This window comes from Centroberyx affinis, unplaced genomic scaffold (assembly GCF_046629955.1).
Source record: "Centroberyx affinis isolate AG114_WGS23_722 - 3 ecotype Tasmania unplaced genomic scaffold, CSIRO-AGI_Caff_v1 ptg002832l_1, whole genome shotgun sequence".
NCBI classification, from domain to species: Eukaryota; Metazoa; Chordata; class Actinopteri; order Beryciformes; family Berycidae; genus Centroberyx; species Centroberyx affinis.
The window spans coordinates 30,366-57,202 of NW_027280974.1; the positions used below are offsets into that span (position 1 = coordinate 30,366).

The window sequence follows — 26,837 nt, forward strand, 5'->3', positions numbered from 1 at the left end:
CTGTCACAGCAGCCCCTGTTGTTTTGTGACTGTTTTGTACTTTTTTGAATTGAGTCTTTGTGAGTCTGAAGCTATATTCAGGACTCACAATGGTTGCACTTTAGAGTCCTGTATATTGTAGCCATGCATTAGCCATGTGACTATAGTTTACAGCTGGTCACTGCTTGACCTACCACTGGACCCATCTCAGAAAAGTGAAGATAAGATAAATCGTGATAGTTTTGGGCAACTTCTCATCACAAAGAGTTAATTTAACATGTGAGGTGCAACAAGGCTCAATCCTGACCCCTTCCTACTATTTAGTTTATATTTTACCTATCATGGCTATCATCCGCAAGCATGTTTCCAGTTTCCATTTCTACGTGGATGACACCCAGCTTTACATCTGTTTTGCACCAGATAATCTAAGCCCCTAGACTCCCTTATAATTGCATCTCTGATATCAATCTATTGATGGTGCATAACTTCCTCAAACTGAACCAAGATAAAACAGAGGTAATAAGAAAAAGGGGGAAAGAGATAAACTGATTTTAAAATTCAATCCACTCTCTCAAAATGTCAAATATCAGGAAGGAATTTGGGTGTTATCATCGACTGTAACCTAAATTGTGAGCCACACATAAGGAATGTAACAAAAGCTGTGTTTTACCATCTGTCATTGCAATGGTCAGACCGTTATTTCACCAGTGGACAATGAAAAACTGGTGCATGTTTTTATTACCAGCAAGCTGGACTACTGTAATGCACTGCTCTCAGGCCTTACCAAGAAGACCATAAGGAAACTACAACTTGTAAAAAATGCAGCTTTAACTGGAACTAAGAAGGGAGCTCACAGCACTCCTCTTTTAAATTCCTTGCACTGGCTACCAGTCAGTATCAGAATAGATTTTAAGATTCTTTTATTAATTTTTCCATCCATGCACTTGCCACTGAGTATATAAATGACATGCTGCCAAAATGTGTTCCTACTAGAGGCCTCATATCTACAGATTGAAGCTTCAAGTTTTATTCAAGTTGTATTTGACATATGCGCAGGGTACAGGGTAAAAAGTACAGGAATATAAAAGTAGTATTAGGAGCAAGTATTGTAAAGCAAAAATGAAAAAATAAATGAAATATATACAAAAAATCTCTAAAATATATATATACAAATATATATATATAAATATATATGAAGAATAAAAAGATTTGGATATTGGCCATTAATGGACAGTAGTGCAAATGTACAGAGGTAGCTTACATTTTAAAGTGCAAGTATAAAATGTACAAAACAGTACAAACAAACAAAAACTCAAGACTGACCTTTTTAGTCTTGCTTTTACTTTAGGTGCCTTTTAAACTTTTTATTATCCTGTTACCTCTTTAACCTTGCTTTTACCCTGGTGCCTTTTTAGTCTGTATTGCCTAGACATTTGTACTATTTGTTCCTTTCTAATATTTATGTTGCAGTACCAGTATTGGAATTCTCATGTCTTGTTTGATTTGATTTAAGTGTCTGCTTTGAATATAGCCATAAGCCCATCCTGATTAGAGGTATAGAAATAGTGTAGCATGCATATTATCATATAAACCATATACCATGCCACTTAACTTTACTATTTGTTGTCAATTAGCAATGGTCTTTCAAATACAACAACTATCCCAACAACGCCCTTCAACTATAAATCTAGTCGCCACCTTGGATTTATTGATAGCTATACTTTCTAACTAACACTAATCAATACCTGTGGTGTTATAATGAAAGAAATTGCAATTGGGTTTTTTTTCCACATAACTGCCTCCGTCACTGCAGACCAAATGCGCTGAACTGTGAATGATTACAAACACCTCACAACACTGTCAGCATAAGAACGACCTCGCTATGTTACATCCTAGAGTCGCCTATGTTCAGCCAGCCACAACAAGAATAAAATGTATAATCTTTCTGGAATAAAAGTGCCATTTCTATAAACCCACAGCTCAAATATCGATTACAAAAACGTTATTTTGCACAAAAAACAACAAATTAAGCAATAAAACACAGCTGTACAATACAAATAAGTTGTTTTTTTTCACTGATAACAATGGGATATACACAGATTATATACTATATACAGATTAAACATCACACTGGCCACCTATCATTTTTGCTACACAAAATCTTCAGAAAAATAATCGTACACACCTGTTGACATCAATAAGCTCACACTGGTCACATTTGACATACAGTAACTGTACAGCAATGTTCTATAAAGAGATGCCATTGAATTCAATGGCACAAACATTGCAACAGAGAGCTGAACAGACTTCCTCTAATGATTGTAAAACCAAATTTGCCTCCCTTGTCCTCAACAATATATATATATTTTTTTACTTTGAAGACACTTTCCATAAGCAGGTTAAGGGGGTTGCTATGGGAGCTGCTCTAGCTCCCTCTACTGCATCTATTTATGTAGCGATGTTTGAGAAGGACTGTGTTCTTAATGAGGGAGCCGATCCATTTATTAATTACATCAAAGGTTAGTACCGCTACACTGATGACACCATTATGCTGTGGATGGGGCCTAATGATGAACTTATGAATTTTTACACTTTACTCAACTCATGGACATCTCATCAGAAAGCATCAGCTTCTTGGAGATACTAGAAAGGACGACAAAGAGCTAATACAACCATTTGTGCATGTGATCTGGACAGTATCTCCTTGGTGAATCACTGAGGGTTTTTCATGTGTTTGACATGAGAGAATGTAAGGTGATCTTGCATCAGTTGTTCCAGTATGATTCACTTTAGGACAGACACATCATGCCCAGACCAAATGTGCTGCCAAGTTTATTGCATTAATCTCTGAGGTAAAATTCTGAGATTGACACCTCAACATTAAATGAAGATGTATTGAATTGCCACTTCATGTTCAGGCACAGTGAGTTACTTAGTACCTTTGTTTACCACTGAGTGGCACTGATGCATAGGATGTAGAACAGAATAAAACTGCAAGAAAGGTGAAAAACAAACAAGAGTTAGCAAGAACAAATGTATCTAATGAAAGTTGGAGGGTGTCATTCATAGAAATAAATGAAAGAAGTAATAAAAAAGAGCACATGTTTTGTTTGGTTCTGTGAACTTGTGAAACCGTGTGCTAAAAAGATTGAGTGTGGAGAGAGCGGGAGCAGATCAGTCAGTCCCAACAGCTTCACTCCTCCTCTCTCAGCACATCTGCTGCTGTGGAGATGGGACGCTGATCCAGAAGGAAACGTTTCATGCTTTGGAGATCTGACTTAGGAGCATGGCTGGCTGCATCAAAGCGCCGTGAGAGAGAAGGAGAAAGGGAAACTCTAACTGGAGAGTATTCTATATGTGTACCTTATCTTAGTTTGAGTTACTGCTCGCTCTTAAAGTTAGGGTGATGTCCCAGTGCTGGTGCAGGCAGGCCCTGCTTGGTGTGGAGCTGGGCATGCTGGTGCTGGTCCTGGTGGCCGGCAGTGCAGGACAGATCCATGGCAGGAGAGAGGCTGGGTCTTCCTGCTACGGAGGATTTGACCTCTACTTTGTTTTGGACAAGTGAGTTTTCCACTCTTACAGTGTATGACAGTAAGCCATTTGAAGATTGTTGCATGTCTCCATGTAAGTTTGTGGTAACACTTTACAATAAGATACACAAAAACGTGTGTCAAGGAACGAGTAAGGAACAAATCAGGAACAAACTGCTAGTTAACGAATAGTTAACAGGGAGTTCCTGAATGACTGAATCAAGTACTATATAGTTCATAATGACAATTTACTTAAGAACAGACTCTTAGATACCATGTTAATGAACCAGTATCTAATGATTAGTTCCTGGATATCTGTGAATGCACATAATGACCACTTACTTAATGTATTGTTCCTGATTAGCTCTGAATAAGGTACTAAATGGCATGTAAACAATAACAAATCATTACTTCCTTATTACCCCCATATTAGTTACTATTTTTGTGTCCCCTCAAGTAAAGTAGTGCATCCTGAGTTGTTATTAGGGAATGCATCATCATCCGAAGTAATGATGCATTCCTAGTAACAACTCAGTATGATGCTTTGCTTTACTTGAAGGGACACAAAAATGGTAACTAATGGTAAGATAATCAGAAAATAATGATGCATTCTTAGCAACTCAGTATGATTCTCTATGTTTAAAAATGTCACCTGTGCAGCTCTTTTAGCATAAGATGCGTTAGAGAGATAGGTGTGCTAGAAGTTGAATTATAAAAGCAAGCTAGGTGAAGTTTTAAAAACAAAACAAAGCAGTCACAGTAGAGACACACTCTTTCAGTCACCCATCAAACACATCTGACTCTAACTGACAGGATCTAATGACCATGATGTTGTGGTGACATGCAGAGTATCTTACGCTTTATTTTAACAACTCCCTCGGTTTCCAATTTTTGAAACATAAATTAAAGTAAAGCAATAGTCTTGCAATAATATGCCATTTTATTCAATAAACATTGGTGCTTGTAGAGTCTAACTGCAGGGAGAATTGATGCTTTGTGGCGACTAACATGAGGGTTGAATTAGGCCATTCATGAATCTGTCATAAAGCTCATTTGAAGCTTTTGATCAGGTCCATGCAGTACACAGGGACATTATTTTTTGGAATATACTCCATAAAAAAACAAATCCAGTTGACCTAGATAATTTTGATGTGTCGGCAATATTTAGTGCTGTATTTCCTCCATTTTGATTGTTTTCTCATGAGCCACGTGTCAGTGTGTTGTTGTTTCTTAGCTCATGGTGATGTTCTGTTGGTACTGAAGTAGGATAAACATTGCAGTTTCCCTGACTTGCCCTCTCTCTTGAAGAGCTGTGGATATATTGTTGAAAAATACCAGCTATGGTAGCTGATTTTTGCAACTGAGATGTATGAATAACTTAAAAGTTGTGACTATTGACAGACATTGTGTTTACACAATTACAATAACTTAATCTGCAGTGTGTTTACGCATTTGCTTGTCTTGATATAGTGCACTGCAGGGATTGCTCTTGTCAAATCCTAGCCATGATAAACTGATGGGAGCAAACCACATCTAGTCCCGACTTCAGCTCTCTATGCTTGTGTCTGTACAACCCTTTCTCCATTAGAGCCAGATGTTCCAAAAATTCTGAGTTTTTGGCTGTCTGTCTCTGCACTGGGACTCATATCACAGCATAAATGGAAACATAAGGGAAGGAGAAGAAGAGAGGCAGTGCAGAGCGAGAAGAGGCTTTAGAGGTTATGCATATTTACCTCACAACGCTGTTTAATTGTTGACTTCCCCTTAGATTTTCCGTGGATTCTTTTGTTGAATCTTTTGTTGATTCTGCACCTGCTGCAAAATCAGGAATTGGCCTGGTGTTGAGCTCATGCAAGCAAAGAACGTGGCACTACAGCTTGATCCACATCTAAGACTCTCTGATTTGTCCAAGATCAAATCACTACTGACCTCATTTTGATTACTGCTTTCCATTTTGACATTATTTGATTATTTAAACAACTTCAGGGAAGACATTTTCAAACTGACACCAAAAAAACAGTGTAGGTGAAAACAACAAAACAACAATTGTGAAAACAGCATAATCATTCAGATTATAACACAAAGACTAAGACTCATAGAACCTCTATGTGAGGTTTCATTATGATAGACAGATACATGCATGCATGCATTACTTGCATGCATTACATACATACATACATACATGTATGCATGCATACATACTGTACATACATACTTTATTCTCCTCCAAGAAGAAATTTGTTTCTTCAGCTTGTACATGTAACACTAAAGAACAGTAATGCAATTGACAGTTTACAGCACACACAACAGACATATTGGCACTAGAAATGTACAAAACAATATGGCTATATAATGTATCATCAGATTTTAATATAGCATATGTATATTAATATAGCATATTGCATATGAAGAATTTGAAAAGGAATATCGGTTTAGCTGATGAAACACACTATCGTAGCACATTGTTGTACGTTGTTTGTAACCCTGAACCCTCACTGATTTGACTTACAATGACAGTGCATTTAACCACCTGCAAAAATGTTGCTTCTATGGTCAGTAGATTATATTTATGTAGATGTGATGCTACAGTGAATTAATCCTTGATCATATAATGTCATACAGCAGCCTGAACTAGGCTTTTAGTGTTTGCAGTATTTCAGTATTTTCTCTTATTGACTAGATGTACAGTGTTTTTCTAGTTACATCCCATGTGTTTTGTTTGATTGTTTGGGTCCAACAGTTCTCAAAGGAGTCATGAAATGAAAGTGTGTATGCTTAGTGGGGGCATGGAAGAGAAATTAATCCAAGACCTTGGCCTAGAAGGATTGCCACTGCTATCTTATTACATTTCCCACAGTGAACAAGACTCAAAAATCTATTTGTCCTTACATTAATTGTCATCTCTGCAATCTTCCTCTTAGGTCTGGCAGTGTGCAACATCACTGGAATGAGATATTTTACTTTGTTGATCACCTGGCTCACAAGTTTATCAGGTAGGTGCACAGTGGCTGCCAACTTAAACAGACACAGTTAGGATTTAAAGAGTAAATGGCCTACAATAATGGCTAAAATAATGGAATGTAAACAAAATCCTTTTGGATTCAAATCTTATAAACATGACAGTCATCTCCACTGTCCTCTATTCCTCTCTCAAGTCCTCAGCTGCGGATGTCCTTTATTGTATTTTCAACAGAAGGCAGGATCCTCATGAAACTAACTGAAGACAGGTAAGAAAGCCACATACGCACAGTTAAATTCAAAACGCCTTTATGATTTACTTTGTTTGCTTTGTTTGCTGTGCCATCCCATTGCGATCATATCCATTTTTGTTCTAATGTTCCAAAATGCGTCAATGTATTTCAGAGAGAAGATTCGGGCTGGGCTTGAGGAGCTACGCATGGTACAGCCAGGCGGAGACACCTTCATGGACAAAGGCCTCCAGAAAGTAAGTCATCTGTTAAGTCAATGTGAAAACGATCCCTCTTACCCAACAGTATGGCATCAAACCCCTTAAATGAGGTCCATTTAAATTTATAGCTGTTGAAGTCAAAACCTCTTTTTTTCTCTTAGGCCAGTGAACAAATATACTATGGGACTGGAGATGGTGAGTGGAATATTTTTTTTCCATTTCTTTTTTACACTTAATCATGCTTTCTACTGCCAGAGGCTTCTATATTCATTCATCAGACCTCAATTCAAATGCACAGAAGAATCATCATATAAAATAAGAAACAACAACAGAAACTACAGCTGCACTTCCCATCACATGGTACTTATGTCAAAACTATTTTTTCTAAATGATCATGTAAATTAATATAAAAAGAAATGCAATCACAACAAGAATGATCTCAGTGAGAATGCTTTTGTTTCGCTGTTTTTGAACAGCGAATATGTTTTGTTCATTTTCCTGTCAGGTTACCGGACAGCCAGTGTTATCATTGCCCTGACGGACGGTGAACTGAGGGAGAATCAGTTTGACCTGGCAGAAAGAGAGGTGAGATGAGAACCTATTGGGCACTACAATAAAATTAGAGGTTAAAGTGTTAACATTTATTTTAAGGATATAGAAGCACTTTTAGTCATTCATCAATACAGAATTAATTTCTGCTCTCACCCAAAAGCCAATAATGGTGTTTTTCAGTATTCATCATCATGACATAATGCAACATATTCTATATTTTTGCCCCTATTATGTCACTTGATATTCCTGACAATAACATAGTATTGCAGAACTTGAGGCAAGTTGTTTTTTGTCTTTTGCCTCGTTTCAAATCAGGCCAGCAGAGCTCGCCAGTTGGGCGCCACGGTGTACTGTGTGGGAGTAAAAGACTTCAATGAAACCCAAGTAAATCAAACAATCAACCAATGAACTGATGGATGGATGGATGGATGGATGGATGGATGGATGGATGGATAGATAGATGGATGTAAATTATTGTATGAAATGATCAAACAATTATTCACATTTCTTGACAGCTTTCAACAATAGCTGACAGCAAGGACCATGTCTTCCCTGTGAACGATGGCTTTCAAGCACTGCAAGGCGTCATCGGCTCGGTATGCAGGATTGTAAAACTCTACAGATATGTTACAAAAAGCCTATTTCAGACCCATCACAGCCCATCATATTATTCCATGTGCCTTTAACTCAGCTTTTTATATTATCATTACCCATCTCAGATCCTGAAGAGATCATGCATTGAGATTCTCGCTGTAGAGCCGTCTAGCATCTGTGAAGGAGGTAAGAGAGGCACACACCACAGGAGAAAAACACAAAAACATATACTATGCATTGACACTGTAATACATTCACAATTTATGTTTTAATATAATATTACTGTATATGACATATATTGTTCCAATCATATTCCATTGATGAATATCTCAAATCTATAATATTCTAATATTAAGTCCTTGTTATGTCTAAACTCCTTTTGAAAATGTGGATTACATACTACAAGGAGAAAATGACATCATTGGTCAGTTTTACTGACTTTGTCTCATCCCACTGTAGAATCCTTCCAGGTTGTCGTCAAAGGGAACGGCTTCCTTCATGCCCGGGACGTGCAGAAGGTTCTCTGCAGCTTCCGCATCAATGACACAGTAACTCTGAGTGAGTACCATCACACTTAGTCCAACAGTTTTCATTTAGGCCTATGGCTTTTGTAGTCTAGTGGTCTTTTCCAGACAGTCAGTGTTTCACTTAAATTATAATGAATAGTGATAATAAATGTCTATCTTACTTTGTTTGGTGTCTTTGTTTAAACATCTTTACACTAAGCTGACTGAATTATCACCAAACGTTTCACCAAATTGTCATAAAAAATATAAGAACTGCTCTTTGGCTCCCCCAGCCTGCCCTGCACCCCCTGCAACCCCCTCACCATCATCAGTGGCAAGGCAGTTTAGATGGTGGAGAGCTTCAAATATCTTAAAATCATCCTGGACAATAAACATCATAGAGCCTGTTCTCCTCTGCTGCTCCACCTGCTCCTTCACTAACAGGAACAAACCCTTCAAAATCAAACACAGGCCCTAACATCACTGGACTTTCCACTCCCAACCTCACAGACCTCAACAAAAACACTGTTACTTGTAAACTACTCACTGTAGCACGTGATCCTGAACACCCCCTCAAACCATGTTTCACCCTTCTCCCATCTGGCTGCAGATACAGATCCTGGATCTGTAAAGAAGCTTGCTTCAGCAGAGGCTTTGTTCCCTCTGCCATCAATTCCCTGAGCAAACTGTCTCATAACATCACAGACTGCTTTTCTTTCCATATCTCTAGTGGCAACATGTCTACATGTCTGTGTCCTGTGAACTATTAATGTCTAGTTTTACTGTTCTTTATTGTTTCCCATATTTCTAATCAACTGTTCTTTCGTGTGCAGACTACGAAAAGAAAATTTCCTCTTGAAGAACAATAAAGTATCTATCTACCTATCAGAAATAAGGGCATTTGAGTGTGATTGTTACATGCATGACATACAGTATATCTTCCATCCACTGCACACTATATTGCAGCTCTTAGAAGATAAGAACATTGTAAGTTTTGCAGTCAGCACCCAAACATAATGTCAAATCCATCCAACCATTATGAACAGTATAGAATAGCAGCAGTTTTCTGCGTTCCACTCAGGAACCATTTACATCATCGAGCCAAGTTTGTTTTGGCCACAAGAATGGGGATGGGTGGGGGAGAGGATTTCTTTGTGGCTCACAATGATTTAAATCCCTGTCCTCCCCAAAACCATCAGCACCATCGTCCTTAGCTTTGAATCAGCTGGTATAGCACTTAAGGCTTCTCAGATGTCTAAGGGGAATGTGGATCTCATCAACGGCGAGTTCTGTCTCTGCACACACTAGACACTCACTCAGCCAGGGTAAATAAACCACAATCGCCCTTCATTTGCTTCATTTTCCATAAGGATAGGAAGTCCAGGAATCTAATAACAAAGAATATTTTGGGGTTGAGATTTCTGAAGGTTTCTGGACTGGTAGAGAGAAAAGTAGCACAGAATTGTCCCTGTATTGCATCACTTTACTTTCTTTTTCACCATTAGATGTGCACAAACAATGTGATTGAGTTACCTTGCAATCTACTTGATATACTTTTAGTGTCACATTATTACAGTTTACCGTGATGCAAATGGTTCTGTCATCTTAATTCTAATCCCACAGTGAAAAGACCACTGGTGGTGAGAGACACCTACCTGCTGTGCCCAGCTCCTGTTTTGGAAGAAGAGGGAACGTAAGTGACTAAACTAATTGAATTTCTGTTTGTGGCTTTGTGTTCATGTCACAATGCCAGTTTGCTTCAGATATTGTCAGATTTAAATAAACCAAGACCTTGGTTTAGATTTAGATGTAGATTACCCGTAAGAAGCTCAGATTATAAAAACATTAAAACCTGGGTCTGCCTCGCCTGATTTGAGCTTGATTGGCCATGACTAAAACTCTTAGTACGATACAGCTAAAGTGTGTAGCTGAGCAGCATCCAATAGTATTTTTGATATGATCATCTTGAGCTGCCAGCATTACTGGTTGGCAATTTCTGTTAACATACACACATTTTACATTCTATGGACGCCATTCTTGGTATGCTAGCATCACTGTCTGTTTGTGTTAGACTGGCTCAGATGGTTCCAATATCAGTAATTTCATGACACATCCACCCTCCTAACTGTAATCACAACCTTCAGTTTTTTGATCAAAACAAACATTGCCTAGTCATAGCTTACCATAATAACCAATCTGGAAGAAAAACAATTCTCAAAAACTATGCATGACAAACTCAGGACCCTTACATTTTAATCTTGTAGGATTTCCACGTAAATTAGAAACAGCAAATACAGTATTTGTGTATTTTTTTAAAATAATTTTTCATTTACCTGGAACAATCAACATGTATTAGGTGATCTGCCAGTACTTCAACTGATTGCGTTCTTTTTTATTTAAACCAGCAGATGTGTTTGACAATGCCAACTCAAGCATGTGTTTAGCGTCTAGGTGTCAGCCAATGTACCATCTCTGTTACTCTCTTGCTCCCAACAGGTCTGCCACGCTGCACGTCAGCATGAATAACGGCCTGAGCTTCATATCGAGCTCCGTCACAATCACTGCAGTCAGTTGTGTAAGTACAATATGAAACAAGACAGGACTAAGAAACTGAACTCCACCACTTAAGCTTAGAGATAAAAGTGTTCTACCAACTTCTCTTTGGACTTCTCTGGACAAAACTGACCACATTATCGGTACTGGGTGCCAGATCAGTAGCATCATTCTATGACTGGTCAGAAGCAGAGGATTCACTACTAGAACTTGATAGGTGACTCTTGCAGTCATTGATGGTGAAGCCAAGAGCATTGATAACAGATCCAGGATATGCAGACACCCTAAACCCTGTCCACATTGGGACATACACCACAAGAGGCTTGGATGGATGAAAGAAATGGATGAAAGGAAAGAATTTTCTGTATCCAAACAAATGTGAACAAAGCCTCTTGGTTGCTTTTGCAAAAACTCCACCTGTTCCTCATCCTTTCTTGCTCCAAGATCAGGAAACAAATATCTGTTACACATTGAATATATATGGATTTGACTCTACAGAAATACTTCCAATGGGAAGATTAAGTTAATATGTTTTTAAAAAACAATAAACTGTCCCACAAGATGACCTAGTCAAGACATACTAGATAAGAGCAACCCAGGGACTGGCTGCCCAAACACGGCCCAGCTATCTAACCCAGTCCCAGTTTGATCTAGAAACAAAAGAGAGCTGTCACACTATTCTGAGAAGGTCATAGAATGAATAACAAGTAACTAATAGAGAGTGGGGCCTCCCTTTGCCTTCAGAACAACTTTGAATGCTGTTATACAAGTCCTGAACTGTGTGCAGTGGGATATTGGACCATTTTTCAAGAAGGAAAACCTCCAGTTCTTTGAAGGATGAAGGAGTGGAAATCTACGTCAGTCAGCGCTCCAGAATTTCCCATAAAAGTTCAATGATGTTTAGATCTGGTAACTGGGCTATGGAAGGCATTTGACTTTATTCTGGTCCTCATGAAACCACTCTTGAATCTGTTTAGCAGTGTATAAGGGAGCATTAACATTTAGGAATATAGATACAATGTGAGGAAACAGTATCTGCACTTGTCTTGTACCTGGCCATGGACCTGGTCATGGACCTCCTCATATTCCTTGGCCATTATACAACCATGCAGACCAATTGTCGGATCTATTGACTCCTACAAGATAGCTGACCATACCATTATAGACCCACCACCATGTTAAGTGGCAATAGCCACTCTGGATTTGGATTTCTCCAAATGTAAACCTTTCTGGATGTAGGAAAGGTGAGAGATGAATTCATCAGACCACAATACAATGCTCAGGGGTCCAGGTTCTGTGCTCCTTACACCAGGTTATGCATCTTGTGCACAGTTTTTGTTGCACAGATTTGTTGCACAGATTGTTGACACTGTGTCACAAAGTTGTTGATTCAATTCTGTGGGCATTTTAAGGCTGTAGTTTTGTAATGTTTAGCAATAATGCTGTTAAATGTTTTTTTTGTGATTTTTAAGGATGTTCTCTGATAAAATAAGTTTCCAGTTTTTGTGACTGTGTATCTGCATTCAGGCAGCAAGCATATAGCCTCTTTGGAACTCAGACTGAGAACTTAAAAAAAAATAAAAAAAAATAACACATGCTACTAATTGGCATTCAACTTAATATGACTTCACTGTGTAGCTGCCTTTGTGATTGCGATTTAGTTACTTCAAAGTCAGTCCTTTTCATGTGGTGTTTCCGTTATCTTGTCCACCACCTGTATGTCACACTTCTCAGACTGTAATAATTAGTAAACACAACTAACAGTAGATGTCACATGTTTATTTCCCCCTCTAGTCTGATGGGACCTTTGTGGCCATAGCTCTGCTCATTCTTCTTCTACTGCTGATGGTGGCGCTGCTGTGGTGGTTCTGGCCTCTCTGCTGCACTGTGGTAAGCCAGCCATCTTGGATCCTCAGAAGACTATATGGGTCTTAGTGTAAACAACATGCAATGGCAACTTTGGCCGAGTTGGGCCTGAACACTTTGAAATGTGGATTATATCAATGACGGTCATTTTCTCAGTCACATTATCCATGTTATTTCTCTGTGCCCTGTGGAAGTACAGTGCTTTGTTTAATAACTTGTGTAGATATTGGTCTAATAAGCGATTTGATGTGATACAGTTCACAATTACAGCAAGCTGAAGAAATAATAGAATATATGGGTTTTATGTTTATGACAAATTAATCATCTTTTGAGGCTTGCATCTTCCTTTTTCATCCTCACAGGTCATTCATGAGCCTCCTCCTCCTCCAGTGATTGAGGACAGCTCTGTAAGTGTATTTGCTCTTCACAATGGAATCACAAAAGGATATAAAAGGATATAAAAGGATTTCAACTTGTTTAAAACAAACCAACAACAAATACTACACTTACCAGATCCATCCTATTAAAACTGTGCCAAATTACCTTTATAAAGATAATATGGTATAAGATAAATATTGAGATCAATTTTGAGATTAAGTCCCTCAGTATTCATTAGTTTAGGTGGTAAAATTTAACCTCATATGTGGCAGACACCACTGTTTAGGGAAATAACCATGATTTTATGTTGCATATAATAAGGTGATGTCAACATTTCCAATATGTGCTGCTGACACTTGATCATGATATTGTTCTGTACAACACCTCTACTGTGCAGCTATAGCCTCATCCACTTGCTTGACTCGAGTGTTGTCTTCTATGACAAGTTTTCCTTCTTCTCTAGGATGAAGACGAGGATGGATACCCAAAGAAACGATGGCCCACAGTGGACGCCTCGTACTACGGAGGCCGTGGAGTCGGGGGCATCAAGAGAATGGAGGTAAACACAGAGAATGACAATCCAGATAGCAGGCAGAGGTACTGAATCCACGATGATTGTACCTTAAAATTACAGCATCTTACATAGTATAAATTCAATTCTTATTCAATTAATATCCCAGATTTGGATCCCTTCCTTTGACGACAAGAGGATAAAGACTTATAGTTGAGTGATAAAGAACAAGTCAAATTCAAAAACATCGACATCAGAGTAAACACACTAGAGTGATGGAAATTAAAGGGAAGGTAAGCAAAGTAAGCATGCAGCCTACATTGTAGTCTTCCAGATGGGCTTCTTTCTTTCCCTACCAATCCAATAAAAACTGGAGGCCAGCTTTATATTTTAGGCATTTACTCTTACAGAGTAATTTACACTGAGAACAAGCACAAAACTCAATTAATAGAAGGGCTTCCTAGAATGTACTGAATAGGTGTAACAAATATCCCTGCATCCCTACAATATTCATGCATAATAGAGAAGTACTTGATAAAGCTGTGGATATTTTTTAGAAGACAGGAGTGAGATCAGATGCAAGTAGAGCAGGACTATAGGGGAGAGGAGGAAGTGAAGCATTTCTTTATGCTGGAAGACAGGGAGTGACTCGTGATTAGTCCTGACTGGGTTAGAAAGACTATTCCACAGTTGAGGAGCCAGGAGGGAGAGTTGAGTTGAGTGAGTTCACTAGTGGTAGAAGCAGAGTGCAGAGTGTGTTGCTGTAGCATGTCCAGCTGTGTGGCAGCATCATATCTGAGTTTGATAAAAGCAGCCACAGTGAGGCAGTGGAGGGAGTGCAGGAGGAGGTGAATTTAGTGAGCTTCTGGATAAGTTGTAGTTAAGGCAGTACACCGGGGCCCCGGCCAGGACGGATTTACAGCACAGTAGTTCAGACGGGAGATGATCGGAGCTTGGACAAGGACCTAGGCTAAGTTTCTGCTGTCTATGTCTGATTTGTTTCTTTCCTTGTCTGATGTTTTAGAGTGCAAACCTGCAAGATTGTGTTGTGGATGTAACACAGCAGTTGGGTGTCAAGGATTCTTGGCAGTCTGTTCAGGAGAAGTTATGGTGCTGTCAGTGGTGACTGAGGGTTGGAAGAGCAGAGATCAACACTTCAATCTGTGTTTCAGAGGAGGGTGGAGCTAGCAGTACAGCAATGGCAAGAAAAGTATCAAAACATTATAAAAATTGACAGACAGGTCTAAGATGGGAGCCACTGATAACGAAGCCACTCTGAAGTGTGAAGCGCTTCAGTGACTTCATCAAGGAGTGCAGTCTCAGTAGAGTGGACTGTTTCCAAACTGAGGTTTGGAAAGTTTGTACAAGTCAAGATAAATGTACGTGTTTACACAGATTATGAAATTCATTACCATATTTTGATAGACAGCTTCACTAAAGCTGTCATTGCTTGTCAGTGGCAGCAGCTACAGGATCCATCTGAGTAATGAAGTTCTGCACCATGAAGAACTTCCAAGGCCGATTTGATATCACTGATTTCTCTTTTGATCACTCTTGACATTTGCTTCAGGATTTTTAGTTGCTCTGCAAGAATTTAGGTAATTTTGTTGGAAGCAAAGTCTTGAAAAAAAAGCAATGGGTTTAGTGAAATATTCTCTGAAAAGGTTGTGGAAAAAAAAAACAATATTACAACAAACAAATTCTTAAAATGGCAGACTGCCCTGGAGAGTGCATCACTTGCTGAATTTTGAAAGACGAATACAACAAAGTGCAGCACCTCCCAAATCTTATCCTTTGAGCATATTAAGGAAAGTTCACTACACTCAAAACAATTACACACAATTACACACAACAATTAAAATTAGTGGCAAGAGAGCCAACTTCTGTAGTGTATCCCATTCCAAAAATAACTGGACTGGCCTTTGAATTAAAAACGATGTAGACATGCTAAAGGCACCTGGAAAGAGTAAAAATAATGCAAGAAAGTTGGGAAAAGAATCAAATCGTTGACAACAGATAAGAATGAACATGCACTTATTAACACCAGTAAATGTGTTATGCCTGATTTTCTAGTCTTTGGTATATCTGATGACCAAAACACATTTGCATTTGTGACTCTAACAAACTAACAGACTCTAACAAACTGTCACATGCTCAAGTAATGTCCATGGATGCCCTTAATGTGCTTAATGTTGTTATAGTATTGATTAAATATCTGGATTTCAATGCTGAAAATGTAATGAGCAAATACCATTGTTGATTCATCAGTATTTTTTCCCAGTGTTTAAATAGGCATAATGGAAGATTTTTCAACATCACCTAAAAAATGACCCTTTTGACCACAATTGAATGTGTCCTATAGATCACTGATTGCAGCACAGTGTTGACAACTGCTGTTTCTGTTCAGGTCCATTGGGGAGATAAAGGCTCCACTGAAGAGGGGGCCAAACTGGAGAAAGCCAAAAATGCCCGGGTTGTGATGCCTGAAGAAGAGTTTGACCTGGCTCCGCCACGAGCCTTCTACAGCGGCATGCACAAACCCATCCGCCCCCAAAAGTGGTATTCCCCTATCAAGGTGCAGAAGTTAATCAGATGATGAATTAATCAATTACAGTGATAAACCTTTCACTTACAGGACTTACGGGAATCTGTGCATGTCACTCTGCAATTTCTGTTTTTATTTTACTTATTTTAACCATTCAGCACTTTTTATTGGTTATATAATCACATCACTGACACGGATTTGGCTGTAGTATTCAAAAAGCTGCAGAATGTTTATGTCAGTGTTTCTGTGTCATCAGATATATTTTAAGACACAGGGTTTCATCCACATAATGTTAACACATGTAACATATGATGCCTATTCCAGATGCACTAAAACCATTTATTGCGCTGTAGGCCTCTTTCTCATGATACTATCTATCCATCATAACTTAAAATAATGTTCAGTTTCCAGTGTTCCTGTGAACCATGTGTTACCAGGAAATAGTTAATGAAATTTGTTTCCTAACGTATTAGTCAGCTGGATTGACGGTAATAAGAACCAGACGCGAACTGAGCTAACCCCTGGATATGGAATCTGTTGAGCTGGTGCTATTCCTAACAAAATACATTCTTTTTCCATTTATCTGTCTTTCTCCATACAGTACATTAGTATGGGACAGAGCTTCTTAGGAAATGCATCATCATTCTTGTACAAAGGCAGTGGAAGGCAAGAAAGACAGCGGAGCAGAAAGTTAGCCAGATAGGGCAAATGGGGAAAGATAAATAAACAGACAAGCCCTGTTTCACAGCTATGTGCTTAAACTTAAGTGGAATCTATTTAATGATAATTATTGCTGCACTGCTTGTGGATGCATACAAATGACGTGGTAACAATTTAGATTAGGGAACACACATTAATTATTAACTGTGCGTTTTTTCTCAGTAGCTTAATAATTTCCCTCAATAATATGTAGCACTAGCACCTTATAAGTCACATACTGAGCAAAGCATATTAAGAGCCCAATTAGTGTGCAACAACTTCCTTACTGACTGCTAATAGCACTAATTAGGCAGCTATTGAGGGAAAACCCATAGTTAAAGGGGTATACTTGTAGAACACAATAGTGCAGAATAAGGTGCTAATAAGTGGTTTGTAATGACTAATAATGAACCAATACGCTACTAATATGCATGTTAATAAGCAATTTATTAATAGTTAATATGTGTTCCCTAATCTAAAGTGTTACAGATGAGGTTAATCTCCTTGTCCTAACTGGTGATCCTTTGCACAACACATTTCCTAAATTGTAAGGTCATCTCTTATCATCTTAGGGCAAGCTGGACGCTCTGTGTGTGTTCCTGAGGAAAGGCTACGACAGAGTGTCTGTGATGCGACCCCATCCTGGAGACAAGGTGAGACAAAAGCGTGATGTGAAGCCAGGGTGTGAATCTATACTTACTTCTTTTATGGATTAATGAGACACAGAATTAGTCCCTTGCTGTTGTAGGACAAACGGGCACAAGCATTCAAATGAAAGCAATTAGTAAGATTGTGAACTCACTATGTCAGCTTTTGGCAGGAAGACCTTTTACATTTTTCAGTAAAAATTCATGACCTCTGGAAAAGAACAGAAGGAAAGTCTGGAGCTGCGGCCTCAGGCTCCGGATCAAAGAACACAGTAGAAACAGAACTGAAATCTTATCTGAATAACATTAAATTTATTTCATGAACTGACAATTTAAAAAAGTCACAGCTGCACCTAATCATAAGAATAGGCAGACAAAGTGGCTGCAAGCGAGCCCCCAAGTGACATAGTGTGTAGACAAAGGTCATTATTAAGCAAGCTCTAATATCGTCCTGGGCCTTGAGGAATGCTCTTGTCTGCAGAAGCCATTAAGAGTAGATGATACCTGCCTCCTCCAGCTCCTAACTCCAGCATGGCTGGCTTGGCAGGAATGCTGTTTTCTTCCATGACACTCACTAACAGGACTAACACAGGCATTTCCTCTTTCCATCTACTGAAAGCGCTACCCGACTAAACCTGCCAAACAACGGCTGTGCCACAGCTTTTTCAGCTATTTTCACAGCGGAGGATTTTCACTGCAGTTTCTTGTCTTGACAGGAGGATTTTTGCACATTTTGCATTGCAGTCATATTCATAACAACAGTGAGCTCATAAAACGACGACCTGTGATTAACAATTAACTAAATTTATGTGTTGAACTAACATTATTTCTCCTCATTACAGGGAAGATGCATTAACTTCACCCGTGGAAAATCCTACTCTGCTCCTCGCTATCCAATCTACAACCATCCCTCCACACCCATCTACACTCTGCCTCACAGTTACAACTGTCCTCCCTCTCAGGGCGACTTCTCGCATTTGCCCCCCTCGCCAACTTCGACGCTCCCCCCGCTGCCGTCCACTCCTCCCCCTTCTGGTACCACTCCTCCTTACACCCCACCGCCAAACAGAGCTCTGCCCCCGACTAATATGAGCCCTGTCCCTGCCCCACCGACCCCACCCCCCTTCTGCTCCCCCACACCCCCTTCCCCAACTGGCTCTCTACCCCCTCCGCCTCAAGGCCCGCCCCCTTGTAGAGCTCCGCCTCCATCACGGCCTCCCCCACGTCCCACTTATTAGCATCTTGAGGAGTCATAGGATTTACCCACAATCAGTGGAGATGCCTGAAAGGAACTTTCCACTGTGCCTTTAACTCTATTAAACAACATTTTCAAGCATAATAAGAAGAAAGGTGACAGGGTAATATTGTTGTCATTAAGGCTGGAGCCGAGGCGACAACACCTGGACAGTGAGAATGTCAACAATTAAGTGAGGAACACATGCCAATGAGCTCCTGCGACATGCCATGTACTCTCCGACCTTTTTTTTTTATTCTAACAGGTGAATATGTAGCGTAGCAAGTCCAGCTTTGGCTATTGAAAATGCTATTGGAGCTAAGCAATTGATCCTCATTTAAGAAAGTTGCTTGATGTTTCTGGTATCAAATCAGGAGTATTGTTAAGCATCATGTGTTGTAGAGTATACACTTGCATTGCTTGATGTGAGTTAGATCTTGTGATCTGACGCCAACCTTTCACTGCTTTGCGTAGTGAAACATAATAATCATCAGTTTAAATAGCAGAAAATCCAAATCCAGTGGCTCAGCAACTGCCTCATGTGTTTTATACATGCAATTCTGGTTGTCATGTGCTATCTTGGGAAATGTGTATTTTTGTGAATGAATATTTCATTAAATCATTAAATATATATATGCTATTGCATGTGATGTCTAATTGTCATGGACAAAGCCAATAAACTTGATTTGTTTCCACGAGGGTAATGGTACAGACAGGAGAAGATTTCTACATTAACACCACACTGATCTTACATTAGTCCAGTTACATTAAGCCAAGCCCAGTGAACACCATCAGTAAGAAAATAAGGAGAAAATCCATCCTAAGAATTCACATTATTCTCATGATCTTGAACAGTTCTGTCAATATTTATCCACATGAAAAAAACTTCCCAAAGCTAGAAACCAGAGAAGTAGGGCTGTTAGTTGTCCAGAAGAAACACTTTATGGAGAAACACCACTGACAGTAAGGCTGAGTTTGAGGAGTCATTTATGTTTGTTTCATTTACTCTCAAAATGAGCTTTATTTCATAGTAGTAAATAATGTGCTATATCTCTGGAAAATCACCCCAGGTACTGACAAAGTGGCCAGCGTGGCGGTATCCTCCTTAGCTCTGGTAGAGATTTGAGCCACGTTTTAAGGAATTTGATCATACAAATATGTATTGTTGTTAAACAGTTCCATACAAAGTTGTTGCTTTTTTCCCTCTGTCATGATTTCAGTGTTAAAGCCTTTTTCTGAACAAGGGCAGATGGACTATGACAGTGACACTGTGGAGGGTTTTAACAACAATTTTGTATGATTGGCCATTGAGCAGTTGGGGGATAAGTATAGTACCTTGCTCAAGCACATTGCGGTTTGTGTTTTTGAAGGAGGGAAGACTTCACTGACCAAGCTGGTTTAGGGAATCAAATCAGCAAAACTTCAGTCACAAGCTTGCTTCATAAATCAATAGCTGCAAAACTCTCAAGGACATCACCTCTCCACAATTTGAGGTTTGGTTTGAATTTGACAGTGTAGTTTAATTCTAAATTACACCAACTTTATCTTAAAGAGATGCATATACAACACACCACTGTAATCCAGTTCCATTGTATGTTTTACATTAGAGCAATATCTTAGATGTTTATTTGTTTTCTGCATTAGTGTGTCAGTAAACTGCTCTTCATAGTAAATGTTTTGATGTTTAGAAACTTTTCATTTAATTATTTTTTTTCGCATTTTTCGCATGTGCCTAATACTTTTGCACAGTACTGTACATCTGAGTGATATTTAAGAGAAATGTGTATGTGCACTGCAACGGTTTGCAGCTGAGGGTCGGGATGAGAGTCAGCAGCACCTCTAAGTCTGAGCCCATTCAGTCCTGGATAAAGGAGCCTGTCCCATTCAGGTGAGGGGAGCAGCTGCCCCGAGTGGAGCAGTTCAGGTATCTTCATGAGGGTGAGCGGGATCATAAGACTGGGCTCATTTGCCTCCTCGTGAATCAACTCTGTGGAAAAATGTCATCACCATTCCTAGAGAATCCAGTAGACTTTTTTGAAAAACCTTTGTTGCAAAAATTCCATTTACAAACCTGATATGAGCAAAAACATTGCACTCAAATGAATGAGCCTTGTAATAAAAAGAACTGTACAGGGGGAAACTATTGAATTAACAGATAGAATGGCTCTTCTCAGGGTAACATGTTCAGAGACCAGCTGAACGACTTTGCTCTGCATAAAGATTTATTATATCAGAGATAGGCCTATAATAAATGTTTAGGTATTCCAGGTCATTTGCCCACTCTGGCTATAAAAGATGAAGGGTTATATAAACAAACTTGACCTGACTTGAAAAGAGGGCTTTTATCAAATAGCAGGCAGCTTAGTTGACTTAGTTGGCAGATTAGTTGACTATAGTTATCTATAATGAATGTCATTTACTGTTGCATATTAAGTGCTGAAATTCTTTCATTGGATGCCAGAATGTGATTGGTGCAATAGCTTGCACCCACATTTCCCCACTGCAGCCCTGGGGAGCATGAGGCCGACTTTGTGAATAGAAAATCTTTTCACCGCCTCAGTGTGACACAAAACTGTATCAGTGTTTGGGATTATCCAACAAGCCCCGAAGCAGCCACAAAGCAGAGACAATACACAGTCTTACTGCACCCAGATCTACCAGCCCAAATTATAAAATATCTTTTCCACACGTTTTTCTGAGTTTCTGCTCTTTTTTACATTTGTAAATGCTCTCGCAGACAGATGCAGACGGACTTACAATCCTGTGGGCAGTGAGCTCATGGAGGCGTGTCTGTGAAAACTGCCAAAAGCAGAGGGAGTGGGATTAGAGGCAGACAACTGCAGCAATAAAAGCAAATGCCAACTATGATGCCATGGAGATCTGGAGGAGGTGTTTGCACAGCTTCACACTCTGCTGAGTCCACCAGCGAGAAGCGCAAGGACGTTGCTTCAGGCAACCTAATTGTTGAGGATAACAAAATGTTTAATTATGCCCCCACCCCAGCACCACACACACACACACACACACACACTTTATAGTCTGAATAACCTGTGAAAGATGATGTGAGATCCTTTATTGCTTTAAAACCACTGGTCCTCAGCCACAGAAAGGGATTATATAGCATTGTTGGACAGCAAAAGCAATAGGGGTGGGATGGGGTAAAATTAGCCAGTTTTTGTGCTACTACAGCAAAATAAATGTCTTTTTATTTAAAATAATATTGTGTACTTGAGGTGTTTGGGCAAGTAGAGCTAAATTGAGCATTAAGGATGGGGCAAGTTGAGCTCTATTGGGTCAAATGTTTAATTTTTGTCCTTTTCAGGCCTTTTAGTCCATTTGTCCCTCTATCACGTTCTAAAAACATTTTTTTCTTCAACATAACACGATAATACTTTATCTTATTTTCAAAAGGATAACAATGCACAACTTGGCTCAACAAAACTGTCAACACGTCATTTGTGTGGTGTGTGTGTGTGTGTCTGTCATCACCTGCTCATGGTTCTCCTTTGTTCATGTTCTCAGTATCATTCTGTCCATCTTCTGTTCTCTTACAAGTGATCAAATTGACTTTTCTTCTGACTTCCTTGGCTGTTGTTTTAGATCCTCCAACCAAGCGGCCAAAACCACAGGTGAATTTTTGAAGCCAATAAGGAAGAGCAGGAGGCGGCAACCCAACTTAACTCAAAAAGTCAATACATTTTTTTGACAAGAGGTTATGGTCTCAGTAGCTAATTTGACTTCTTCTAATGTGTGTCCTTATGGCGATTTTCAAAATAACTGTGTCATTAACAGGATATAAAACAGGGTTGTTTTCCTGGTGATTGACAGGTTGCAGATTACGGGCCAATAGCAGGCGGAGCTGCGGCTCTGCGGACAACCCCCAGCGCTTTGGCTGCACTGACTCAAAAAACTGTCAACATGGCGGCGATCATAAACCCAAACCTTTTGGCTTCAAGACGGCCCTGCAGAAACTCACTACGCTTTTACAGTCTGCCTCCAACCCCTGTTTTCCATTTGTAGTCTTGTGGCATGATGTTATCTGCTATATAATATTAGAAAATATCACTTCAGCACATACATCTGTTGTAAATGTAATTAGATCGGGGTAAGCTGACCCATTGGCTCAACTTGCCCCAGGGCTAATGGCACATTTTACCCCACAACCAATGGCAACCAATGGCATCAAGTGTTGGTTTTCATTTGAAGCAATAACCGAGCACCTAATAGTTCATGACCGTATGCTGTACCTTACACAGCCTTAAACAAATCAATAATAAACCCTCAAACTTATCTACTTCCATTTAGATACAAGAATCATGAAAAAGGAAAGCAAGAAAAGAAAGTGGGACCAAGAGACCATTTGCAAAACTGATGAAAGTGATGCAATTTACAGTTCACAACTTATCCAGAGGAAGTTACAGTGTGTGAGCAGGTATGGGTCAGTGTCAGTGTCTTGCTCAACAGCAAGACGCATGGCTGTTGATGGACACACACTGCATGTAGAGGAGATGGTTTCTCTAACCACTAAGCCAGCCTGCTGTCCCTATCAGAATACAAATATATGTTTGACAGTATTATTTCAATCTCCACACAGAGAATGACTGACATGTGTTGGACTATACTGTACTCTGTAAACAAATTTAGCAGATACATCATTAAACCTGGACCAACCACAGCACACCTCCTAATTCTGGTCCATAAGTCAATATTGATGTCTTAATTCTGAAAATGTAGGCTATTGTACAATTCTGCACCTGCTGACTTTTTCAAACAATTCACAAATGTTATTTTTATGGTTTTGGAAAACTCACTACTTTGTAATTTGAAAACATTCACAGATCTCTCAACCATAGAAGAAGTACGTTTGATGTCCTCATTACAAGACAAAACTTAGACCTTCTCCAATGACATTAGTTCATAAATGCTAAGACTACAATAAAATAAAGACACAACACACACAAACACCCTGTGGATCCATAAAGTAAGTCTAATTCACTGTCAGTGGAACAAGAAATGTAAAGTGAAGGGATTTTATGCCTCTGTCCACTCAGCTACTCAACAACTTTTGTGTTCCTTCAACCGGATGTTGAATTCTAAATGAGGTTCAAGTGCAACTTGTCTACCGGTTGAGTTGACCAATCAACTTCTAAACATTACAAGAGCACTTATTATGTTAAAGAAATTGAATAGTAGGGAGCGAAGTGGAGTGTATGTACAGTGCATATTTTTATTGTTTGCAAAACTCAAATTGACCTTAAGCTAGTAGACATGGGTGATTTTGAAACCACATCAGACATGATATGTGATGTTCCATCAAAGTTATCAAGATCAAAGTTGGACTTACAACATTAACAGGCTATATTGTTAAAAAACAAGACATCTTTCAGAACAACTAAAATATTTTTATAATACTGATGCAGTTTATGAGAAAATGGCAGCAGCCTCCTCTTAATTGAAGTAAAGCAGGTCAATTGGGCTTAAAATCATGTAAGCCCTTCCTAACATTAGACTGGTTATTGTACAGGTCCTAGTAACCAACCGTTCAGGGATTTTGGGTAATTTGCCTGTGGTTACTAGTTGCTTTTGTTGCATCTTTTATGAAAATATAAAAAAAAACATTGCAGTGCTTTATCTCTGTAAATATGAGGATTAGTGGCAACTGTATAAAGATGCAAATCCTTCTTCTAAGATTGTTTGTTGTAGTAAATTTACAATATCATGAAAAGTTCATCCCTAGTCTTTCCTTAAAAAAGTGTGAAGTTTTCTCCTGTAATTGTTTGAGAAGTGGTTGAAATTACACACCATTACATTCATTGCAAGTAGTGGGGAGTTTTGCGGAATAAACATTTTTTGTGATTGTAAATTTCTGCAGGGACAGTTTTGATAATGAATAATGACTGGAGGCTGGTGATCATTTGTGAAATACTGAAAAACAAACAACAACACTTTTTGGATATTCTGAATTGAGTCTTGTCCATCAGTCAGATTCTAAAAATCCAGGACCGGTCCTTCAAGTCCATATTTAGGTCCAGTTTCATACTGTGGCTGCTTGTAAAGTGCTGCAACGGTGCTCTATTGTGCTCAGTCTGGAAGCAAATCAGATGGCTGAGGTAGAACAAAATTATCGCTAAACAACAAGTACATTATAAGTACAAGGAAGTCAATTTTAAGGAGTAAATCCACATTATCATTTTAGATAACCGTAACAATGAGACTGAACTGTAGGTTTGGTGTCGGCTCCCTCTTTAGTTTCAGGCACAAGAAGCTCAGACTTGGCATTTGTTGGGAAATCAAGGTTTCCCCTGAGAGCATCTTGGTTGAAAAGGCGCCGCAGTAAACGGGTCGTCCAGAGCTCGTCCCCCTATGGTCCAGGAGTGTAGAGGCCCGACTGCTACCGAACCTACTGCGGCCTGCTGGCCAATCCTGGAGACGACACGGTGCACCGCCACCGGCTGCTGGAGCAGAGGCGTTTCCGCATACTCCAAGTACTTCGGAGGGGCCTGATTAGTACGAGACTGAGCAGCAGTAAGAGGTGGTATAGGGACCAGGTGGCATTGCTTGTTGGGTTGGATCGGGCATGGAGACTGTGAGTTAGACTTCGACAAGTGGATGTCAGCAGGAACAGCTTTGGCAGATTCCTGTCTCCTCCCAAAGGGCGCCTGGAGGAAGACATCAGATGGCTCATTGGGTTTATGGGACACAGAGAAGGGGGGGCCGGTGAATGCCTTCTTCTTGCTTTCTTTTCCTGCCATCTTAAAAGGGGCCAGCTGGAAGACATCAGACATGACTGGGCTGTCTGGGGGCTGGTATTGGGATACTTGCTCGGCAGGTATGAAACGCGGGCCGGTCGGATTAGTTGGTATTGTGCGGGAGTTGCTCTCTTCTGATGGTAACGTGTGCTCAGCATTGTTTTGGGCATACAGAGCTTTGGTCCCTTGCTGAATCCTCTGCCCTTGCTTCTCCTCAACAAACTGCACAGAGGCCGCAGTCCCAGCGGCTCGCGGCAGACGACTGTCGGGCTCCCTCTGCAGGTCTGTAGGGAGGAGACAAGAGAACTCTCAGATATAAAGTTTAACACTTAAAAAAAAAGCCTTGTTACAAACACTCTGGGGTGCTCAATAGCTTTGCTGACCGTTTATATAAAACTGTAGCCAAATTGAAGTTTCCTTTTAGTCGTTTGCATATTCTATAGAGCTATCTATTGCAATCAACAATATTATAGAGAACTTGATTGAGAATACGTTCTCTCTTTTGGTAAGCAGTGTGTGGGTCTTCTCTACCCTTACTGCAAATATTACAGAGAGAAATGTTTATTTAGGCATAATCTTTTTCATGTGGATCAAAACCGGCTGATAAAAATAGGCCAAAGGAAAACCGTATCAGGTTTTAGCGAGTAAAGCGATTCACTCCAGTGTAAATACTGTCATCAGTATCATCACTGTCACTTTGGACAAAACACCACATATAATATGTTTTCAAGATTTACAAAAAAAAATGGTACTGGTGCAACATACAGCACAGCATATATTTGAAGAACATGTCTAAGGGCATGTGATGTTTATCAGTGGGCTGAATGGGAGGTGAGGGGGGATGATGTTACCGTCATCACAAATGAGCGTAATTCATTCAGGAGCAGGAGTGTTTCTGACTCCTCTCTACTCCATTTGTCTCAGAAAGTGAGAAATGATGAACTTTCACAAGGCGTAGCCATAATCACGTAAAACCACAGGGATGAAATAAAAAATGGATCTAGCGTGCAATGGAACATGGTGCTGATCTTTCGTCTTACCTGTGTAGATTTAGCCTGCTATTCAAGTAGAATAAGATTTTGATT

General features: G+C 39.6%; 2 protein-coding genes across 2 annotated transcripts in view; one reads left to right on the forward strand and one right to left on the reverse strand.

The window, feature by feature from the left end:
- The first annotated feature begins 3,385 nt into the window (after window positions 1-3,385).
- antxr1b (ANTXR cell adhesion molecule 1b) lies at window positions 3,386-19,007 on the forward strand. The gene is made up of 18 exons (XM_071536136.1): window positions 3,386-3,540; window positions 6,431-6,502; window positions 6,665-6,736; window positions 6,873-6,954; window positions 7,080-7,113; window positions 7,424-7,503; window positions 7,786-7,854; window positions 7,986-8,066; window positions 8,190-8,250; window positions 8,524-8,622; window positions 10,194-10,263; window positions 11,067-11,145; window positions 12,918-13,013; window positions 13,352-13,396; window positions 13,831-13,926; window positions 16,286-16,453; window positions 17,695-17,775; window positions 18,612-19,007. The coding sequence occupies exons 1-18, from the start codon at window positions 3,386-3,388 to the stop codon at window positions 19,005-19,007; spliced, it is 1,836 nt and encodes a 611-aa protein (XP_071392237.1).
- A 5,101-nt stretch (window positions 19,008-24,108) lies between these two features.
- Window positions 24,109-26,837, reverse strand: part of LOC139658100 (AP2-associated protein kinase 1-like) — a 31,941-nt gene continuing 29,212 nt past the window's right edge. The window contains exon 20 of the mRNA XM_071536133.1: window positions 24,109-26,036. Coding sequence (XP_071392234.1) covers window positions 25,294-26,036 — 743 coding nt within the window. The 3' untranslated portion in view covers window positions 24,109-25,293. The remainder of the gene's footprint in view (window positions 26,037-26,837) is intronic.

Excerpts from the sequence above, each read along its gene's own strand:
- antxr1b (XM_071536136.1), top strand. The coding sequence starts at position 3,386 with ATGTCCCAGTGCTGGTGCAGGCAGGCCCTGCTTGGTGTGGAGCTGGGC. Across the intron at positions 7,855-7,985 it reads AAGACTTCAATGAAACCCAA|CTTTCAACAATAGCTGACAG; the intron begins GTAAATCAAACA and ends ATTTCTTGACAG. Across the intron at positions 11,146-12,917 it reads CAATCACTGCAGTCAGTTGT|TCTGATGGGACCTTTGTGGC; the intron begins GTAAGTACAATA and ends TTCCCCCTCTAG.